A 22,671-nucleotide genomic window follows, 5' to 3' on the forward strand; every position below is an offset into this window, starting at 1 on the left:
TACATGTCAAAAGTAGGTATCCGCCCCCCCAAAAAAATGACATGCCAAATGTCATGGGGTTAGGACTCCTTAAAGAGAAAGTTCCACTTTTGGGTGGAACTCCACTTTAAGCCCCCGTACACACAATCAGGAAATTGGACCAAAAATACTGCTTTCAAAGCGATCGTACAATAATCTGATCTTTAGTGCACAGCTTTCATCCAAAATTATCCAAAGGATCAAACACGAACATTTTTCGTTTAATCGGTACAATTTTCATCCGAAGATACAAATGCAATGCAACTCAACACATTACATCACTTCCAGAATTTTTTTCTGTCATATGAGAATTTTCGGACTTTAGTAACCTCTTCTATTTTGACTGCAGATTAGCATGCAAAAAAATAAGGGGACGATCATTCATCCGATAATCCCATCATGTGTACCAGGCTTGAAATGATGGTCAGCTGAACTAGCCTTCAAGAAATGCCTTGAGCATTTACGGGAATGCTTGGTTGGTCACACTTTAGATAAATATATTAAGGGAATCACGGGAGGTAAAATAGCTCTCCTCCCCATAAGAAAAAATTGTGTGCCTCTACCAGTGGGTCTAGCAGCCTTGATACATCGGACTTGGTTGTCAGAGGATGCTTACCTTCCAATCAACATTCTGGAACTTGGGGAGGATCGGTTATCTCTTCAAATCTTGACTCTTTTATTTGCAAGACCAACTAGAATACTGTTAGAGCTTGCCATGGTCTATAGCAACCATCAAGGAGTCTTAAGAAATTGCGCCACTCTAAAGGAAGCCGACTTGATCCTTCTTGAGCAGAATGTCACATTCCGGCTCTGTCCACATTCCGGGTGTAGAAAATTGTCAGGCAGACTTTCCCAGTCATCAGCTTTTGAATCCAAGGAAATGGGCTTTCCATCCCTAGGTCTTTCAAGCCCTTTGCCAGCTGCAAGCAGGTAACGCTGGATGTGGACCGCTGGATGTCAAGAGCAAACTGCACAGATTTGTTGCCAGGTCCAGGGGCCTTCACAGTTGATGCTATTTTGACTATCTACGATCCCACCTGGAAGTCTTGCTTTGCTTGGTGTGAGTCAAGGAATTTTTATCCAAGAAAGTAATCTTTGGCACACATTCTGTCCTTCCTTCAGTTTGGTTTGGATAAGCATTTGGTCTTGGCTACCATTAACCACTTCTGGGCTGGCTCACACCGATATACGTCGGCACTTTGAAGAGGGATATCGTTGTTATGGCAGCAGCTAGCTACCATAACCCCGGTATCCTCTTCAGGGAGCAGTTCGGCTTCAGATAAAAGTAGTCTCTGCGGCAGATTCGCAGCAAGATCACTTTTCTCGGCGGCGGGAGAGGGCCCCTCCCGGCGCACTCCGTGCCCTCCGCCACTTCCCGGAGCCGTCGGTAGCGGCAGAGGCAATGAGGTCCTCTCCCTGGCTTGGTATGGAGAAGAGTAAGGGTAAGATGTCCCCTACTCATCTCCATACCATTGCAGGGTGGAAGTGATGTCAAAACGTCACTTCCGCCCATAGCTCTTAAAGCAACTTTTTTTTTATTATTGCATATAGTGTAAATATGAGATCTGAGGTCTTTTTGACCCCAGATCTCATATTTAAGAGGTCCCGTTGTGCTTTTTTTCTATTACAAGGGATGTTTACATTCCTTGTAATAGGAATAAAAGTGACACAATTTTATTTTTATTTTTAAAGAACAGTGTAAAAATAAAAGGTAAAATACATAAGAAGCCTGTGTGCAGAAGCGAGCGCACACATGAGCAGCACCCACATATAAATACAGTGTTCAAACCACACACGTGAGGTATTTCCGCAATCGGTAGAGCGAGTGCAATAATTCTAGCCCTAAACCTCCTCTGTAACTCAAAACATGCAACCTGTAGAATTTTTTAAACGTCACCTATGGAGATTTGTAATGGTAAAAGTTTGTCGCCATTCCACGAGCAGGCGCAATTTTGAAGCGTGACAGTTTACTCAGTGGATCATTATCTGTCACAATATAAAAAAAATAGGGCTAACTTTACTGTTGTCTTATTTGTGTCAAAAAAGTGTATTTAAAAAAAAAATAAGAGTGCTCTTGTAAGACTGCTGCGCAAATACAGTGTGACAGAAAGTATTTCAACAACTGCCATTTTATTCTCTAGGGTGTTAGGAAAAAAAGATATAATGTTTGGAGGTTCTAAGTAATTTTCTAGCAAAAAAATTATTTTTAACTTGTAAACGCCAAATCCTAGAAAGTTAAGTGGTTAAGGAGACTTAGAGACTTTTGGCCTCTCACTCTCTAGTTAAAGCCTTGTTTCCGAAAGTAGCTCACATCTCCCGTTTGTTCCCCTGTATCTACCTGGGATCTCAGTCTGGTTCTCCTGCCTCTTCAGAAGTCGCCCTTTAAATAAGGGATATTCCCTGCCATTGACTTAATCTGTAAGGTGTTTTTTTCCTTTGCCCATCACCTCTGTATGGATTGTCCATGAGTTAGCAGCCTTATCCTGTAACACATCTTTCTTAGTGCTGCACAAGGACAAGTTTGCCTTGAGGCCTAAGGCCCTCTTTCTTACGAAGGTGGAATCTGCTTTGCACCTTTAATCAGGATATTGTTCTTCCTGCTGTGTCCTGCACCAAAGCATCCTGAGGAAACTTCCCTGCAGTGCCTGGATGGTAGTATGTGCTGTGAGTTTACCTCTGGTAAATGGATTTCTTCTTTGTGCTTAATGAGTGCTTCCAAAAGGGTCTTCCTGCCTCTCTCTTTCTGCATGTGAATTAGATAAGGTATCATTAAAGCCTATAGTTTGGATGATAAGACTTCTCCTTTCCCTGTTAAAGTGTTACTCAATCCAGGACTCTGCATTCAATATATCTGATCTCCCACAGTACGCAGACCATGGATTTTTTTTTTTTTTTAAAGTAAATATAAACTGCTAAATACATTTTCTCATCAGCAGTATATGGCAGTCTTATGACTTCTATCAGTGTCTGGTTAAAGCTTGTAGGAGGAATTTTCATTCTCCACTGACTGTCCTATGAGGCTGCTGGACTCTCTAGCAATACACACCAAACTGAGCGTGTGCAGAGAGCCCCCAGGGCTCTATCTTATCAGGAGATGGATTGGGGACTTTGGTAAAAGGGGAGGATCAGAGAAGACAGGATCAAACAGCCTTTTTACACAATGCAAAGGATTAACCCCTTAGGCTCCACAGTGCGTATAACAAGCATGCTTTACTGTATATACAGACAGGATTTCCTGTTGTGGGTTTAGTAACGTTTAAAGGCACACTTTGCCAGACCTGTTAGTGCTTCTTGAGCTTTTCAGCATTGGGCATTTGTACCTCAAATTCGCAAAGGCTTTCAGCTTTGGTTTCTGTTCACATATTTGTACAACCAGGTGGATGTTTAAGCCTCTTCTGCTCTTCTGGTGTCAGGAGTAAGGCACTACAAACCACTCTGTTTCTCCAGATCTTCCTGACTTGTTTATGTGAGTCTGTTGGCTTAGTTGCAGTTTTACCTACCCCTCAGTTGGGACTGCTTTTGGAAGTCCCAGTCATAATTATTGAAAGAAGCCTCTCACCTGTACTGTATGATCAGGAAAATAGGATTTTGGACTTGCTAATAAGAGCTGTTCCCTGGAGTACAGTGCAGGACAGGAAATATCCTCTGTTATTATGATCTCCCTATTGATTGCTACAGAACTGTGGCTAGCTGGGAGTGGGAGGGGTTACATAGGGGGATATCCCTGCAGCCTTATTCCCCCCCCCCCCCCCCCCCCCCCCCAGCGTCCAGTTACCTGATAGTAACTACGTATAACGCAGTCATAATGATTTAAAGAGGCCCGTGTCCTGTACTGTACTCCTTAAAACTGATTTTACTAGTAAGTCAAAATTCCTGTTATTTGACTTGCATATGTTCCCTCACATAGGCATATTGCACAACAATAAAATGCTGTTCTTTAATGATGTGTACACACTGTTAGGCTAGGTTCACACTATTGCAGTGGCCAAATGCAGGGGGATGTCACTGCACCTTTTACAAAATTGCAGCTGCAAGGAAACTATATTGTGCTATATAGTTCCCAGCACGAGAAAACACACTGCCTTTTCCAGTGTGTGGGGTGCTATTAGGGATTAATGGCACCCTTGCACGTCTAACACGCAGTCTCACACCTGCATATATTGTATATATTTATATACATTTATAAATTTAGCCCTATACCTAAAATGTTTATTATTTGGTTTTCCAACTGCATGTTTAGGAGCAAGAACAAAACCTCAAAAAGTTGTGACTAAAAATGTATACAGATTGAACATTGCACTGGTACTTGGATACACGCCATGATGGAAAGTAGGAGTTTCAAATTTCCTCAGTGCACAATCATCCAGGATGATCCAGAATGATTGTGCACTGAGGGAATTTGAAACTCCTACTTTCCATCATGGGGTATATCTAAGTACCAGTGTAATGTTCAATTTGTATACATTTTTATACATGCAACTTTTTGTATCTGGATACTTCATTGTGTTTTAATTTAGTATCAATCAAAACCTTTATATTTCATCTCATGTTCAATGTTCAGGGTACCGAGATAGTCCATTTTTTTTTTCGCCCCTTCCCGCTTTGGTGTCCTCTTTGGGGCATGTCTCCTTGCACCCAATCATTCATGTTTAGGAGAACTCCAGTGAATTTAACAATCAATAATATTTCACAACATCTAGTTATGTGTTCTTGCCTTTTTTGGTTAAGAACTTCACCAGTATCTGCACTGACTGTTACACATGCTTCACAGCATCAACTTCCCTGAGACAGGTTGGGTTCACTAGCAAATGAAACTGTATTGTTGTAAATTACAGTTTGTTGTCCAAAATGTACAAGTTCAAGAGGATGTCTGAGATGGGCTTTATTTTTTATCATAAGGACAAATTGATGGAATGTTTGTTTCCCGGCAACACACAAAGCAGTATTTTTTTTCTTAGCTATGATGCCCAGAGCTCTCCTTTTAAGGGCATTAAAATCTAAAAATTACAAGAGTTCACATATTGATACATAACTGTTATGATTTCAGTTCACAGAGGATGAATTCTCGCCTAGAAGATGTTCCTGCAAAGTGGTCAAGTGTGGATCCTGCTAATGGACTAAATGTAAGAGTTGCTCATATTTTTCCATCAAAGAAGTTGGCATTTAGCGACTATCAGAGCCAAGCATGTCATTTTGTTTGCACTGGCTTCAAACTTTGCCATACATATATGTCACATTCGTCTTAGGAACCCTGTCTACCACATGACATGAAGTCTTGCATCATTATGTAATTTGTGCAACAGAATACTTGAGATCAACAAAATGAGAAAGAGCTGATGAATCTGAAATAACTGACATTGACTGTTTGACTTGTAATTTTTCTCCCAAGAAAGCCTTTTCTGTACATCCCAATGATCTGAATTTCAATTTGTTACTATGGGTCAGCGTTTGGCCATTGTAGTGTTGTGGCATCTTTGCGCCCTCTTCTTTTGTGTTTTGCTTAGATGTGTTCCTGCCACCCAGAGGATCCATAGAGAGCAGCAGCACCCTTTGACTTGTCTAATTATCACCAATAGCCAGCTGGAGAGCTATACTAAACTGTTGATCAGCACACCTGCTAGTTTTTTCTTTTGTGTGTATTTTTTTGTATGGAAAAGATATAGCAGCCTTGGGAGTATGGTCATTTTAACAATGGCAGCTCTGCCAAGGTGTGTTCTTAGAGAAGAGCGAAGAAGTCTTTAAGCGACCATTTGGAGAGGTCTTCGTCTATCTGATGTAGCAAGGGTCTGAAGTTTTGTATGAAAATGTTGTTAATCATAGGTGTGAGCCAAACGCCAAGATATTTGCGAGCGTTGGGTACCCACTTGAAGGAAGGCATTTTCTTGTGCCCTCTCTAATACATTTGAGGGTATGGTGAGATTCATGGCATCTGATTTGATGTAATTGATTTTAAGATTGGAAATATATCCATAGTTAGCAAAAGCTTGTAGTAGGTTAGGGATAGATGTATGTGGTTCTGCTAAGGAGAAGATCATCTGTGTATGCAGTGATTTTATAGGTCCTTTCACCTACTTGAAAACATGTGATCGAGGAAGTCAAATTAACTGTATGAATAAACGGCTCTAGGGTTCATATAACTAGCAGGGGTGACAATGGGCACCCCTGGGAGAAATGTACACAAGCGATTAACTACAATTTTTAGCAAGCAGTTTTAAGTCTATGTTGAGCAGAGAAATGGGCCTGTAACTAGAACAATTTGTTGGGTCTTTTTCTGGTTTAGGACATGCGCCATCAAAACATGTTTGGAACTTGTTGAGGGTCCATCAAGAAGTTCAAGGTGTGCAGAAAAGGAGGTGCCAATATTGAATGTCTTATAGTAATGGGCAGTGAAGCTGTCGGTACACTGCCTATTCCTGGGCTTCAGGCCTTTAATTGCATTCAACAATTCCTCTGAGGATATCGGGTCTTCAAGGGACTCCGCTTCTTCGGTAGAAAGAGTGGGCATTCCGCTTTGGACCAGGTTGTCATGCATTATTTGTAATCTGTCACCCTGTAAGTTGGGAGGCCTATGCATCTGAGGGATATTCTAGAGTTTGAAGTAATACTGTTGAAAATTTGTGGCAATCTTATCACTGCGATTTTTCTAGTGTAGCGTTTTCCAATTTAATCGACTAGATGTTGGTAGATAGGGAGGCTTCTTTCAGTGCCCTAGCTATTATTTTCCCCCTTTGTCCCCGTGTTCGTAGTAAATATATTTCTTTAAGAAAATAAATCATTTAGCCTTAAGTTCAAGTAGATTTTGAAGGTCTTGGCGAGTCTCTATAACAGTGATTCTCAACCAGGGTTCCTCCAGAGGTTGCTAGGGGTTCCTTCAGCATTGGGCAATTTCTGCCTCTCAGATAAGTTCCCACTGACACCATTGATCTTTTTAGCTATCTGTAAGGGGGTAATTCTTCCCAATGACCACAAGTGCAAGAACCATTCTTCCCCATGACCATCACACTAATGTATCATGAGTTGTAGATTTCTAATTTTTAGCAGGGTTTCCCTGAGACTGGAGAACTATTTCAAGGGTTCCTCTGTGTTGAAAAGGTTGAGAAAGGCTGCTCTAGAAGTTCTGTTGCTATGTGTATCCCTATTGAGAGCTTGTGATGTACTTCCAACTGTGATATCTTGGTCAAATTTGCGATCAGCTGTACAGATTTTTTTTTCTACCTTGGGCACCTAATTGAATGAGCTTTTCTCTAAGTACACACCTTGGGCCCCTAATTTAACGAGTTCTTCTCTTAGAACACATGTAAGTGCCTCCCAAATTGCTAAAGGGGATAGCTCCTCTGTGCAGTTTTGGGGAAAGTAGTAATGAAGTCACTTTTTGGAATGAATTTTTGTCAGGGAGAACATACAGTCTCCACATACAGGGCTTAGTTTAATTTTCAGGCTGGTCTAAGGTGAGTGAGATGGGCACATGATCTTGAGAGTGTTTGTATACCAATGCAAGCATTGAGCAAAGTTGGAAGGTATTTCTGCGTAAAAAAAACGAAATCTATTTTTTTTTCAACAATTATGTGGTGCGGAGTAATATGTAAAGTCTCTACCTGTCGGGTTTACTGTACACTCCCCGACTCTTGTGGACTTGTGGTGAAGTAAGACTTTAAGGCGGTTTAAAATTCAGTATGTTAGACAAGATTTCCCTGAGGAGGTGTGCTGAACAGGGTTTAGATGGACATTAAAATCCCCGCCCAAAACAATGCACCCAGAAGCAAAGCGCTTTAGTTCCTCAATGATTTTCTTACAGAACGAGATGTGTGCATCATTGGGGAAGTACACATTTGCTAGTGTCATTGGAATGACTCCATAGGTACCCTTAAGGAATAAAAATCTACCTTCCAGGTCCACAAGTAACCTCGAAACTCGCCGTCCTACTGATGAGTAGTCACCCCTTAGGTTTTAGCCAGAGAATTTGTGGTATGATGTATTTTGGGAAAATATTTGTGGTACAGATTGGGAATACTTCTAGACTGAAAGTGAGTTTCCTGTAGGAACACAAAGAAACCCTGTTGGACAGGGCATTGAGGGGATAGCCTGAAGTGACTTTTAGGCACTAGGTTCCCTTAGGGGGTGCTTTCCAGTCTCTGTTCTGATAAAAGTTAACTGCAAAGCATTTTTATAGATCCAGAGTTGCTAGTATTGCCGGAGCGCTTGCCCTCTCTCTGAAGACTCACTAAGTAAGTGGACCAGTCAGGCTGAGCAACTGAAACTACTTCATTCGCATAGGTTGCTGGGAACCTTACCCTGCACGCCCAGTGTTTTTTTTGCCATAGAAAGGGTTAAAGCTGTGGGGCTTCATTGGATTGAGTGTCATGCATGCGGTTCTACTTTCTTTTCTGCCATATAGCATTGAGGAAGAATCTCCCTGCTGCTTCTGCTTTTAAACTGATCTTTGGCTGTTCCTAATGTCCATCTACAGAGGCCTTGTCACCTCTGGCCATCTGACCCTCATCTGCTACCTTCTCGTCTGGCTTTTGTGAGTAACTGAGGCCCTGCCTCTTACCTTTCAGCCTATGCCTTATCACCTTGCAGCCCTAACATGTCTGATTCAATACACAGAGGAAATCGCCCCTCTGTGCCTGGTGCCCCATCTCACTTTTTTTAATGGGTTCAGGACTGTTTGCAGCATGTATTTTGATGATGCCAACATCTGCAGCTTGTTTCCCTCTGCTTTTGAAGTCTGTTCCATCCCCAGAGTTCTCTAGCTCTGTCGGGTGAGGTTTTGGTCTCTGCAAGACTTCATTGCCAAAATAACCTAGCTCTTTGGCGTATGCATATGGACTCTGAGACCAGATTCCGCAATGTCCTCTCCTAAGATTTTATATCTGATTAGCCCCTGACCCTAGCAGCTTTTGCGCTATCGCTCATTGAGACTTTGACTTATTTATAAGCTCATTCCTAAAGAGTCGCAGTTAAAGAAGACCATTTCATCACATATTGATGCAGAGAGACCACCTGGCTTTTGCAGGTGAGGTCTCTGGACTACCATTTCATGGCCCTATACTTCAGCCTCTTCTATGCATTAACCAAAGTGGTGACTCTAGTTTTAGCCCTACACTCTTGTTGCATCCCTCTTATGGTATGCTCGCATAACTTTCTGTTGAGGAAACAGTCAGCAGGCGCAATATATCTTTGTGTTCAGACATCACAGCGAATTAGATGGATCCTGAACCTTCATAGATCGTTCTGGAACCAAATTTTGTTTGAGGTATCTGGGTTTAGTCCTGTGCACTGCTCAAGCCAGAGTGTTCCTTCCACAGGAGAAACTTCATGCTTTCTGGTCTCCGATTCAAACTTTTTCAGTCCAGGAGTCGTCTATGAACAACCAATCTCAGTGTTGTCCCCTGTCAGAATGGGTATCCACCTTGTTTACATAGGCAGATCCCCTTTCTGCCTCACTATGGCGCGATCGCGGGTTGCCGGTGGACATAGAGTCTGCTGGACCCATTTACGCTCCCCTGGCATGCAGTGGGCATGCACCCACAGTGTCTTATGTGTGACACTATGTACAGGTACGTCTTTTCATGCAGCCAGGACGCCCTGCTGCAGTATATGTGCGTTGGGCAGTCTGGAAGTCGTTAATCTAATATGTAAAATTGGGGCAGAATGAGCTAATTTAAGGTTGTTCTAAAGCTTAGTCTTTAGAAATAACAAACATGCCTTAACTTACCTGCTCTGTACAATGGTTTTGCACAGAGCAGCCCCGATGATCTTCTTCTGGAGTCCACCGCCGGCACTCCTGGCTCCTCCTCTTCATCGGGTGCCCCCAGGGAAAGCTGTTTTCCCTGGGGGCACCCATGCAGACTCACTCCCGAGTCCTGCTGTGTCCATTGATACAGAGAGTTGGACTCTGCCCCGCCCCCCTGCTCCTGTGTCAATGGATTTTATTGACCGCAGCAGGAGCCAATTGCTCACACTGCTATCAATCTGTCCAATGATAAGGGAGACAGTGGCAGATGCACACACCAGTTGACAGCACATTTGCCATGTGTAGAAAAACTGCTTCAGCTTGTGTCCTCCCAGGTCACACCCCACTGATGCATTTCACCCTCCTATGGGCTTGGTCATAGAGGTCTCTATAACGAGCCCCTGGGAGGGTGAAACGCATCAGCGGGGTGTCGATTTGGAGGAGATGAGCTGAAGCCATTTTTCTACACATAGTGATTGGGCTGGCAACTTGTGTGCAGAGCATTCAGGTTGAAGTGCTGGGATGCAGACACTGCATCCAAGGAGCGTGTAACCGACTTTGTCTTGTCCCTCTGGACCTACCTTTGATATTATTGGGAATATCACCGGAGGACTGAGCTTCCACCCTCTACAGCACAAGAAATCTAGAGGAAGGTTAGATAAGTCACTTTCCCTTTCTTCACCTACTCCTGGTGTAGGCCTTCCAAATCTGATTCTCCAGCCACACACAAGGTCTACAAAACCCACAGTCTTAACTATACCTGGTGTTACTACCTATAAATAATTGTATCCAGTTTTACTTTGTGCATTTAGAAAATAATCTACTGACCCAATCTTTCCATATTTGGAGGTTAATTCTCTTTTCCTCCAGATGTAAAGAGTGCCCCCTTGTCATTTGTGATGACTTTAAAGTGAATGACTCCACACCAAGTTTGCTATATGGACCACTTATGTATTTGTACATGGTGATCCTATCCATCAAATCCTCCACCACGGTCTCTCCTCAGGGACCCCCTGACCTGTACAGTCAGCTATGAGTATTTGCTGATTACTGCCCTACCAGGGTTCTGCCTCTTCAGTCTCACCCCTGTATGCAAAGTGTTTGCCAGGATGTTGGTTCCAGGTCATTCTCTGTATTCTTGTGCCATTCCCATTGTAGGATACTTGGATGACCTCCTGTGGAGAAGACAGTTGTGGGCTCTGTTCATCTAGATCTTATTTCAATTAGAATCAGAATTAGTGCTGCGTCCCTTACTGGACTCCAAAAAAAGGATTTTACTGGTAGTATAAAAATCCTATTTTTAAAGCGTTATTAAGCTCCGATTTGTTATTTTTTTTTTTTTTATTATTATTATACCTACAGGTAAGGCTATAATAAGGCTTACCTATAGGTAAAATGAAGATCTTCTAAACGTGCACTGTTCAGGAGATATTCATCCTGGATGCAGCCAGTGATGTCACCAGCGATGCATACTAGCACATTATGCAATTGCCTTACAGGTGTTTGTTTTTAACTGCTGTGGCTTACTACTGCTTTAACTCATCAAAAAATAATTTTCTTTGAATCCACTGAGGGGACACCACACAGCGATGCTCTTGGTACTGCTTTGTTACAAGCATGCTGGTGGTAGGTTACCCTGGACTAGTCTGTGGGATTTTTTTGTTTGCCCTTTTTAATCATTTAGTAGGTGGTAGTCCCTCAATAGACTACAAGGATATGATTTTGTAGTTTTGCAGATTATTTTTATTTTGTAAATGTAAGCTGCTGGATATAATCCGTTTATTTCATGTGTCTTCAGAATTTATACTTGCAAGGTTTGCAGCATGAACAGCAAATTCTGAATTATGACCCACTTGTATCTGCTGTGTGACTTGTTAGAAAGACTAAGTGCTGTTTTCTGTTGTCCTGCAGGCTGAGCGTCCCGTTGTCCGGCAAAACAGGCCTGGCCGTCCTGCCAAGAACAGAAGACGGAGGATGATTTAGCATGTTTTAGCCATTTTTTTTACAAAACCATATTCAGCAGACCTGTATCTGCTTCTTTTCACCTCAAAGGCACTTCCCATGTCATCAGACAACCTTACATTTTAGACTGCATACAGCTAGCTAGAGATAAAATGTTTATTTGTTCTTTCCTGTAAAAGAAACAATAATGATCACCCTTTATTACACACTGCACTGGTTATGAACCTTCCCACCCCTTGTCTGTTCTCCATCCTGGCTTTAACTCTGTACCCCTCAGGTGTGGTAAGGGAACTTTGGATCTCTGAGAACCTCCTATGGTATATATCAAGAATTAGGAAGAAAAGTCTGAAATGTATTTATCCACCAACATATGTACTTTCTGTACATATATACTCTCTTATATCACATATCACTGCTGATTAGTAGGTTGTCATGGTCATCTCATACTGACTTGTATATAAAGAGTTGCCTCATAGACTTCAAAGTGCAAAATAGCCTCTGGAGAATCAGAAAAAAAAACAGTAGCTTGGCAATATACGGACTGCATCTCCCAGCATTCTTTGTTATCTCTAGATTATAGAAGCATGCTGGGCTTTGCAGCAAGATGACTGGCTACATTCACCTATTCCTTATCACTAGATTGAGCCATACAGTGTTCCACTGGGCTCTCAAAAGCACAAACTACACAGATTTCCTTGCTCCTTGCCATCCATGACACTATTTTAATTTATTTTCTGCTTTATGTATGTTCTCCCTGCTTTTCTGCAACCTGTTACAAATGGATGTCAATTGTACTGCTCTCCTGTCCACTTGTCATTGATTGATTGTCTCTGGCTTGTTCAACTGCTATGCAGTGTCCACATCACAACATTTAAGCAGCCCTTTTAAATAGATGCTCATTTGTGTAGAGTTTTAGTGATAGTACACAACTGTTTTATTTAATTATCCTTAATCAAATTGTGAACCTTTTAGTAAGAGCTGTTTTATTATCCTAATATTTTATGGCCAAAATAATTTTGCAGGGCATCAGCATTTTGTTGATTGTAATATTTAATTGATATTTTAATGAATTATAATGTGTATTCAGGCCAGTGTGCCCCCTCCTTTGACTACTTTGGGTCATTTGCCCAGAGTGACTTAAGAATAATAAGCTTTGATAATTTTTAGTGTTTCTCCTTGCAGCTTTGGATTGTTCTTGCTTCCAGTTAAGTCATTCCTTGAAAGATGTGTAAGCTTTGTTCTAACAGATGTTTCTGCAGTGCTGGGTGTACAGGGAGGAAATCGCCATAAACAGAACACACATGTCCAGATTTAATTTTATTCAGGTTCTAGTATCATAACAAGCTAACACATTTCGGAAGTTCAGATGGTGTCCTTCATCAGGGCTTGGGGGTATTAAAGTGTGTACTGGACTGATTAAATTGGAGGGAACCTTGAGTGTTTTGTATGATTGGTCCAGATGCCGGATAAGAGTCTGAGTAAAATGAAATCTGGATTTTATACACACTGCTTTTGGTGCATTCCTCCTTGAAGGCCCAGTCCCTCCTCAGACATAGAACTGATCTTCTGCCACCACTCCTGGAAAAGCTGCCTAATTACAGTAAATTGTTTATACTGCTTAAAGTGGAGTTCCAGGCTTTTTATGTTTATTAAAATTCAGCAGCTACAAAAAGTGTAGTTGCTGACTTTTAATAAACAGACACTTATCTGTTCCACGGTCCAGCGATGCGGCCAACCGGAGCATCGCTACTCTCCCCCTCCTCTCTGCCCACGCCTCCATTGCCACTCTGGGCACCCAGCCGTGACCGCTTTCGGCTCCCAGAGTGGACAGGCGATCTCCTGGGACCTGTCACGTGACAGGAGTCGTCACCTTGGCGGTCCCTGGGCATAAGGAGGAAGTGGGACAGATAGTCCCCCTCTTAACGAAGCCCCCCCCCAAAAAATGACATGCCAAATGTGACATGTAAGGGGGCGAGGAGTGCTTAAAGCGGAAGTTCCATTTTTGGGTGGAACTCCACTTTAAGACTTGATTAAAAACAACTTCACTTTTAAGACATTTAGCTCCCCACACCTTACTTCCTGAGACGTTTCCACAGACTTTTGTAGAATAATGCTCCTCTCGTTTCTGCTGTGCCATACACGGTCGAATTTCGAACAAATTTTCTTTTCAAAATCAGAAAATTCGTTTTTTTTGTGATCTGATGATGCCACCATTGATTTTTGAAATTTGGCCGACAAAGCCTTCAATTTCACCTCAAGTTGCTACAGAAAAGAATTTTCTTGGCTGGGAATCTTCTTTTCTCTCCGTAAATTTTCTTTTCTCTCCGTAAATTTTCTTTTCTCTCCGTACATTTTCTTTTATCTCTGTACATTTTCTTTTCTTATTACGTTTCTCGCACGATTCTCCCATCATTGATTAGAAAATCGTTTGTTTTTCTAAAAATTTCCAACATCTCCGATTCCTCAAATTTTATTTCCGCACGAAAATCGGCTGTTGCTGCAGCCCACGAAAATTCTTAGATACGATTTTCGAAAGAAAATTATTTCAAAATTTTAACCGTGTATGGCCGGCATTAAAGCGGATCTTTACTGCATCTAAGCACCACAAGTTAAAAACACCATATTTAATAGAACAAAACAAACAAAAACACTGCGCTATCCAAGCAAAAATTTAGAAGCAGCTAACACACTAAATTGGATAAATTCAGTTCAAATAATCTGTGTACAAAAAGTGTTGCGCTAAAAGTAAATACAATGTGAAAGTGTACTAATAATAACTAAATATCACACTCATTTATGTTTGAAAATAATAAACATCTAGGACAATGCCTAATAACAAATGAACTGTAAGCAGAAAAACAAAAAGAGAGAATAAAGTCCTTTGCTAGAAGATCATAATTGTGCTCGCCCTTGGTGCAGACAAGGAGATATGGAAATATTCATTCCATCTGTGGAATATTTGATCCAAAGAAACACCCTGGTGCTGACACTACCACACACAGAAGAAAGATGTGAGCTTACCGACTCCCAATGACCCCAACAAGCATACGCTCCAGGGGTCAAAAACGCTTTTCAATTATACAGATAGGAAATCCTCAGGTCAGGAAAGATGAGCTTTCAATATTGATGGTGACTCAACTCTTGTTCAAACTGAATTGGACATGGAGCCAGTGCTCCCGGAAAGATCACACTCCCACTCACGGAACCATATGGAACAAGAAAATTGGGCCAAATAGCGTAATTCCGTACAATAAACAAATTTATTAAAATAAAATCACACTTACATTTAAGCAGTGAAATAAGCTCTTTGCAAATAAAAAGGCAGCAGTAGAGTCCTCCCTAATTTACTTTCAGCGCAACACTTTTTGTACACACACCATATTTAATAGTCAAAACAAACTCCCCATCCATCCATGCCTACATGCTTTATCTGCTGAGAAAAACAACCCCCTAGCAATTCTATGGTCACCTTAAATAAGGGCAAATGATTCATGTAGGATTTACTTCCTGAAATCCATCTGCCCATGAATGTAAGAGAGAGTGCTTAGCTGAGAACAACCCTCTTCCCCTTCTGAAGCTACCTGGGATGCGTGACGCAATATGCCTAGGCAAGAAACCAAGAATGAAAAAGTAAAAAAGAGGGATTGCGCTATGGTGTAACAAATATATTGTTGGTATGAGCTGCCTCTACCTAATATTACCACCCACGTGATGGAAATAAACTAGTGAAAAAAGAAAAGAAAAAGTAGACCTGGCGCTATACCTTTAAATCATAAATTGTGGTGAAATCAGATAATAATTGTGCTCCTTGCAAAAAAAAAAAACAATAAATTGAACAATAAATTAAAATAATAAAAAATAAAAGAAAGTGAAGGGTGAATCCACAGTATAAAATGGGAAACTCAGTAATGGCAAATCCCCTTAAATTGGGGTTTATTTAAGTGTGATGTTACCACATGTGAAAAAAAAAAAAACTTTTATAGTTTTATATCTATAATATTAGTGTACGTGTATATAAATCTTTTTTACAATCACACTGTAAGAAATCTTAAACTTAAATACTTGTGACAAAGATGCATATAAAAGGTAAAGTCAGTCCATAAAACGCCAGAAAGCATGCGATAATATAAATGCAGGAAAACGCTGATAGAAATTCAAAAAGTTCCAAAGGATGTAGAAATAGACTGTGCAGAAGATGTGTGATCACTAATACAAGATCTTTCCAGTGCGTGTGACAAAATATTGATATTGCCTTCACCAGATTTTATTATGTTAATTTAATTTAATAAAATCCTTTTTGAAAAACGGGTCACACTATGGATATTCCTCTTTTCCATTAAGAGCCTAAGTGACATTTCCCCAGCGGATGACAAAACAAACCTCCCAGAGAATCGTCAAACAGCGACACGGGCTCACACTATGGAGGCTATCCCACCCCAGCAGGGGTAGGGCATCTGGTAAGGGCAATATCAATATTTTGTCACACGCACTGGGAAGATCTTGTATTAGTGATCACACATCTTCTGCACAGTCTACTTCTACATTCTTTGGAACTTTTTGAATTTCTATCAGCGTTTTCCTGCATTTATATTATCGCATGCTTTCTGGCGATTTATGGACTGACTTTACCTTTTATATGCATCTTTGTCACAAGTATTTAAGTTTAAGATTTCTTACAGTGTGATTGTAAAAAAGATTTATATACACGTACACTAATATTATAGATATAAAACTATAAAAGTTTTTTTTTTTTCACATGTGGGAACGTCACACTTAAATCAACCCCAATTTAAGGGGATTTGCCATTACTGAGTTTCCCATTTTATACTGTGGATTAACCCTTCACTTTCTTTTATTTTTATTATTTTTTATTATTTGAATTTACTGTTCAATTTATTGTTTTTTTTGCAAGGAGCACAATTATTATCTGATTTCACCACAATTTATGATTTAAAGGTATAGCGCCAAGAAACCAAGAAGTAACTGAACAAATGTAAAAAAAAAAATGGAAACAAGTGAATATGTGAAAAAAAGTTTGAAACAAGTAAATATGATATACTTTCCTATCCATTTACTAATGCTAGCACCATGAGAATTAAAACATTGGGAGAGTGAACTTCCATGTTAATAACAGTATATACATCCGTGGAGAGCTAATAGTGGTTAGTGTTATTTAATTGGGCTTGTTCTGTAATGTTGAACATGTTTTACCACACATCTAAATAGCTTCCTCAGTTCTGAGTTTTGGGAACATACCCCAGAATTTATACTTGCATGGGAATCTACTTGGATAAGTGGTAAAACACATTCAGAACAAGTTGAATATAATTAACTGCTACTTGCTATACCATGATCTGGATAAAAGAGGACCTTCACAGACTAGGGAAGAAAGTAAATTCTTTCTTTCATCTCATCAATAGTAATGGTTGTCAGGGGATGGCTTGCAGTTGTTCCAAGGAGCAACCTGATGAAAAGCAAGAACAATCTGTAGCCGAATGGAAAAACTCATTAAATTTGAATCACAATAATTTCATACTACGGTTGTAAAAAGCACTTTGTACTCTGCATATGTCCATAAAGGACTTGCAGAGATTGAATTGCCAGTGGCTTGTTACGTCACTGTAAGAAATACTCCTGTATATAAAAAAAGAGTAATAGAGTAACAAGCACCAGTGATTTTCCAGGCAAACAAAATGGTTGAACCCTGTTACTTTATTTTATTTCTTTTTTTAATTATCAGATGACTGAAAAGAAAAATAATGTTTAAGATATGATTATGAATTATTTTTATAGATACAAATTATTTTCAACTATACTGTAGGCAATGTATATTGCCGTGCATATTGTAATTTACATTAGGTGGACATTCGGTAGTCCAAACTAAAAAAAAAAAAAATATATATATATATATATATATATATATATATATATATATATATATATATATATATATATATATATGGATTAATAATTGGTTTCAGTAATTTGATTTTATTTTTGCAAGATCTGTAAAATATGTGCAGTATATAGCACATTTCTCCATAATGAACATTATCTTTGATATTTGTATACCTGCATCTATCAACAATGTATAATTTTGGTTGGTAAATTATACTGATAAAGGGTCACAAAATCTAAACACTATATATAAGAAGCCATAAAACAACATTTATAGAAGAGGATGCAAACATTTGCCTAGTTGGATAAGTGTAGCCGAGTGAATGCTTGTTGGCTTATTGCTTGTACAGATGAGCAGTGAGTTGTACCTTGCAAGTTCAAACCTATATTCTGCACCTCCTCAGGTGCTAGAAAGGGCTTTGCCAAACAAACTCACATTTAATTCATTATTGTGTATATGTGGAGCGCACATTGACATGCAGTGCCAGTAAATGCAGCAAGGGCCTCTTTCACAAAGCTGTTTAGATGCAGACAACGGATTCCAGCAGCAAGATTTAGCAGACTCTTGCAGCTGCAATGACTGGGGCAATGCGAATAGCAGTGACTGCTCAGCCAAGATAAACGAATCATAGGCTGACAGCCACACACAAAGCGGTTACCTGCTGTTAGAAACAGGTGTCTGAGCCTGGATGCAGTCAACTGCTGTTCCCATGTCCTGGTCATTCTAGCCACAAAAATCTGATGATTCTTGCAGCTGGAATACAGGGACTATATTCAAGTGGCCATGTCAAGGAGGCTTTAATCCTTGTGCACACAGGCATCATTTTGTATAAGAGCAGTGTGTACAGCAAACAAGCTTTGAAGCACCAAAAAACAAAACAAAAAAACTTCTGTTCCAATATGGAGATATTAAACATAAATCTTAATGGGAACACTGTCACTTTAAATATGCTGCAAGCAGGCTTTGAACAAGTTTTGAGCAGTGCTAAGACCTGCTAGCAGCTTTTCTTAAAGTGGCTGCTTCTCACATAGAATAGTGCTTGCCGTATGCACGCTGGATGTTTTTGCAGCTGATTTTTTTTCCCCCGCTGCTAATCTCCCCTCCATGTTAGGGCAGTTTTTGTTTTGTTCCCCCCCCCCCCCCCCCCGCTGCTAATCTCCCCTCCATGTTAGACTATGTGTCCATGCACACACAGGATTTTAGCAGCGTTTAATGGCAGCAAAGTTTAGAGGCAGGAAAAAAACTCACTGCCAGTGCGTCCAAGAGCAGCAGAGTTTGGGCAGGAAAAAACATTTGACGCTCCTAAACACTAGGTACATCTATTCATTTCAATAGCCAGAATATATTTAACGTTCTGGAAAATTAAATAAATGCCCAAACTCTACTAAACTGGTTTGAAAAAAGTGCAGCTTAGGTGAGTTTTTAACGTTGATTTTCTCCTCTCAGGAGAAATAGCATTTTACAACAAACCAGTGTGCTTGAGGCCTAAGACTTTAAGAAGGCTACTCAAAGCTTGTTGGATGCTTTGGAAAAGTTTGCTGCACACACTGCTTTTATACAAGCTCACCATATGACCAAGGCCAAAATGTTCAGTTCACATGGCATTACTGTACAGGTTGTCCCCTGAACGTACCAAAGTAGCCATCCTTATCTCCCACCAAATAACTTTTTTTTATGTTGGTGTTATCTGTAGACTGGTCCAGTATCCTGTATTTTATGTTTACGGGCTCTTAAAAGGTAAATGCCTAGTGGCTTTTTGCCTTTTAAGCTGACCGCACACTTTTACAATCTACTAAGCTAAGGCTTAATAGCACAGGAATGTCAGTGTATGGAGCCATATAAGATCTTGACAAGTGTACAAGTTAGACTTGTAGAGTCTGTGAATCTTTCACAGCAAATGTTATGCTGTATATATTAATGGGCAGTTTATTCATTTTATAAACTGATGGGAGAATGGAAGGGATATTGTGGCTGCTATGGGCGACGCATTCAGTTTCATGTTCTTATGCATGAACTCATTGAGTACAAGTAAGAAGTCACTATGTAGACAGAGTTGGAAGCTGCAGATTTTTTTTGCAATATGCTGTTGACTATGAGGATAAGAAGCAAAGAAAACATTTCAGTACTTTCTCTGTAGTGCTGAACATACTGTAAATTTTAGTTGAATCCATGAACCGCAAATCTTCACCAAGCCAGAGCACTGTATTATAGGTCAGATCTATAAAAGAAGTACTGTATGAAGAGTTTCTCTCTTTACAAATTAGTTTACAAGCTGCATTTTAGGGTTGGGTGGCTTAAAGGTTCACTCTTCTCCTGTGACAAGAGAATATGGTGCAGTGTAAGTGGTCTGGTAGGTCCTGTACACCAGTGGCTCTCAAGCTCAGTCCTCAAGTACCCCCAACAGGCCATGTTTTGGGAATTTCTTTTAGATAAAATAGCTGTCCAAAATACCAAGCCATTGACTGATTTAAAGCACCTGTGCAAGATAAAGGAAAATATTCAAACATGGCCTGTCGGAGGAACTTAAGGGCTGAGGTTGAGAACCACTGCTGCACACATGGTTGATGCAAATGGGGCCAAAAAAAGCGGGAACGTAATTATAGGATGCAGTATCTGTTGAGGCTTTGTTCTGTCCTTGCTTGCCCAAAAGTCTCCACTAAGCAGTCATTCCAAGCCCCTACAAAGAGGGCACTGAATTCGATGAGCCGGGAACCTGAACATCAGACCTTTGGGGGCACTATACTGTTGGGTTGTCTGTATACAGACCCAAAGAAATCTTTAAATAGCTTGTCCTCAATATAAAACAGCATTCATATCCACATATCTGCATACAGATCTACAATATTTAGTGATGTTTTTTCATCACCCATCAGCTTACATTCTTCCTGCTCTGAACTGCTGGACGAAGAGATTTGGCTGATTTTTATTGTTAACTGCACACTGTACACAAGCCATGAAAGTGCAAAAACAGATTTTACAATTGCTTGTCTGTAAATAGGAAAGCTGACAAAGCATACAGGCAAAAACACACAGTGGTGCATATTCACATAAGCATGCAGAATAAAGCCAGCCAGATGGTTCAAATCTTGGCTGGTTCAGAAGGGACCAGCCAAGATTCGAAAGATGCATAGGTATGGCTGATTGTACCTGAGTCGATCCATCAATTGACTTGAGTACAACCAGCCTGTTGGACTTTAAGGATGCTATAGCCACTAGCTCTAATCACTGTATTCTTCCCACAGGGACAGCGCCCCTCGCCAGGAGAACACAATAGCTCTACGGCTCACTGACTTTGTTAATGGGAAATCAAGTGATTTTCTTTCCTGTAACCCATTGTCTACAGCCTAAGAGTGCCCAGATAGAATTTTTTTTTCGTCTTATTATGTAGGTTTCCCTTCTTCACCAGGCAGGAGAGTAGAGTTACCCCCCTTTTTTTTATGCCTCTATCCAAAACAATTTTTTTTTTTTTTTTTTTTTTATTCTTACTTTTGACTGGCTTTTAATATGGTTGACAAACTACCTCTTTTAAAGGATAAGTCCCACCCAGAAGTGATAGTTCAGCAATGGAAGAGTACAGAAGTGTAAAGCCTATGTTGACTACCTGTGTATCTTTAGGGCTCTTCTTTAAGCTTAAGAAGAAGAAAAGTGTAGATTTTATGTGCAATCTGTACAATTGTGCTGTCACAAAACAGTGAACTGATGTTTACATAAAATAAGTCATTGGTAAACTCCACATATTGATGCAATGTAAAAATTGCTTTGTTGGTCAAAAATGATGCATGCTGTGCACCTAGTTGTAGTTGGCCACATTCAAGACATTTCACTACTTTGGCTGTGACTAACGGAGGTAAGCCATAGCCTGGAGAAATGAGAGCCTTCACCTACATGCATCTTGTGGTACTTTCCTATTTATCTGACTGAAGCAAATTCTTCAATGAAATGTTTTCAAGCTGCAATCAGTCCCTGTGGACATTGTTTGTACTCAGGTTTAAAGGAAAACTCAGCTAAATTGTCATGGGAACATAGCCCCGTAGCAGTGTATGAATGATACAGATCCTTTGTGACTAGGGCTCTCCAGAGTTGGCTAGTCTCAAGGTGCTGACTTGCCAGTTGCACAAGTTTCTCAACGACTTGTCACGTTTGTGATATTCTACTAGGAATAAAACATGAGTTTAAGAAGCAAATATACTGTCATTTCAGCAACCATTTTAAAATAACGAACTACGCTTTTGTGTCTGTCTTAACTGGCCAATTTAATGTAGAGAGGAAAAGCCACACAAGGTATGACCGTGCAGACAGAGAATTTAATGTTCCATCAGAATGCAGCAGTCTAGCCCTCTTTTCCACACACACTCCTTCCTATGTTGGATTGGATAAATATGACCCAAAGTCATTGGCTAGTGAAAAATGTGTTTTCATTTCCTATTTAACGGGATAAAAGAGCCATACCTTTGTAAAATGTATTATGCCCTATTTCATGGGCAACCATATAACTTGGCACAAAATACACAATCATCCTATATGTTATGCCACATACATGTTCCAAAGAAACATTAATACCAGTATATAAAAGTTACAAGATGGCAGTGTGGTTTCCTATGCCAACCAGAGTCTGGTAGTAATTTTTCTAGCTCTGCTTAGAAAATCAAAAGCTGGATTCTGAGTGAGTGCCTTTGGCAACATTGCTAACCTTAAGAGTCCAACCGTTCTAACCCAGCACAGTATACTTATCTGTTTATAGGCTTTATTTTTTTTAATCCTAACTTAGTGTGCTATGAAATCTTAACTGGTAGGGTTGCATCCTGGGCATACAGTTAAAAATGGCTATTTAGTGTCACATTTAAAAGGCAAGGAGTAGTGGAGCTGCTAGTGCTAATTTGGATTTGAAGTTCTTCATGGCTATCAGTCATATACTTCCTGAACTACTTGGGAGTGGCTGATCTGGAGCAAGCAAGTTTATGTTTGGTGTTTGGACACCAGTCACATGCTTATTTCAGGTCAGCAACTCAATGGTAAAGCAAAGATATGGCTGACAGCCTTGCACTATTCATCTGTA

The 22,671-nt window shown here is 40.2% G+C and overlaps 1 protein-coding gene across 1 annotated transcript in view; it reads left to right on the top strand.

Annotated features, from left to right (window-relative positions):
- MBD6 (methyl-CpG binding domain protein 6) overlaps positions 1 to 15,519 on the top strand; it is a 138,288-nt gene extending 122,769 nt beyond the window's left edge. The window contains exons 12-13 of the mRNA XM_077483604.1: positions 5,066 to 5,141; positions 11,666 to 15,519. Of these exons, the coding sequence (XP_077339730.1) occupies positions 5,066 to 5,141; positions 11,666 to 11,737 (148 nt within the window). The 3' untranslated portion in view covers positions 11,738 to 15,519. The remainder of the gene's footprint in view (positions 1 to 5,065; positions 5,142 to 11,665) is intronic.
- Positions 15,520 to 22,671: the final 7,152 nt, after the last annotated feature.

This window comes from Lithobates pipiens, unplaced genomic scaffold, assembly GCF_037356315.1.
Source record: "Lithobates pipiens isolate NorthernLeopardFrog02 unplaced genomic scaffold, aLitPip1_a1.2 Scaffold_16, whole genome shotgun sequence".
Taxonomy (NCBI): domain Eukaryota; kingdom Metazoa; phylum Chordata; class Amphibia; order Anura; family Ranidae; genus Lithobates; species Lithobates pipiens.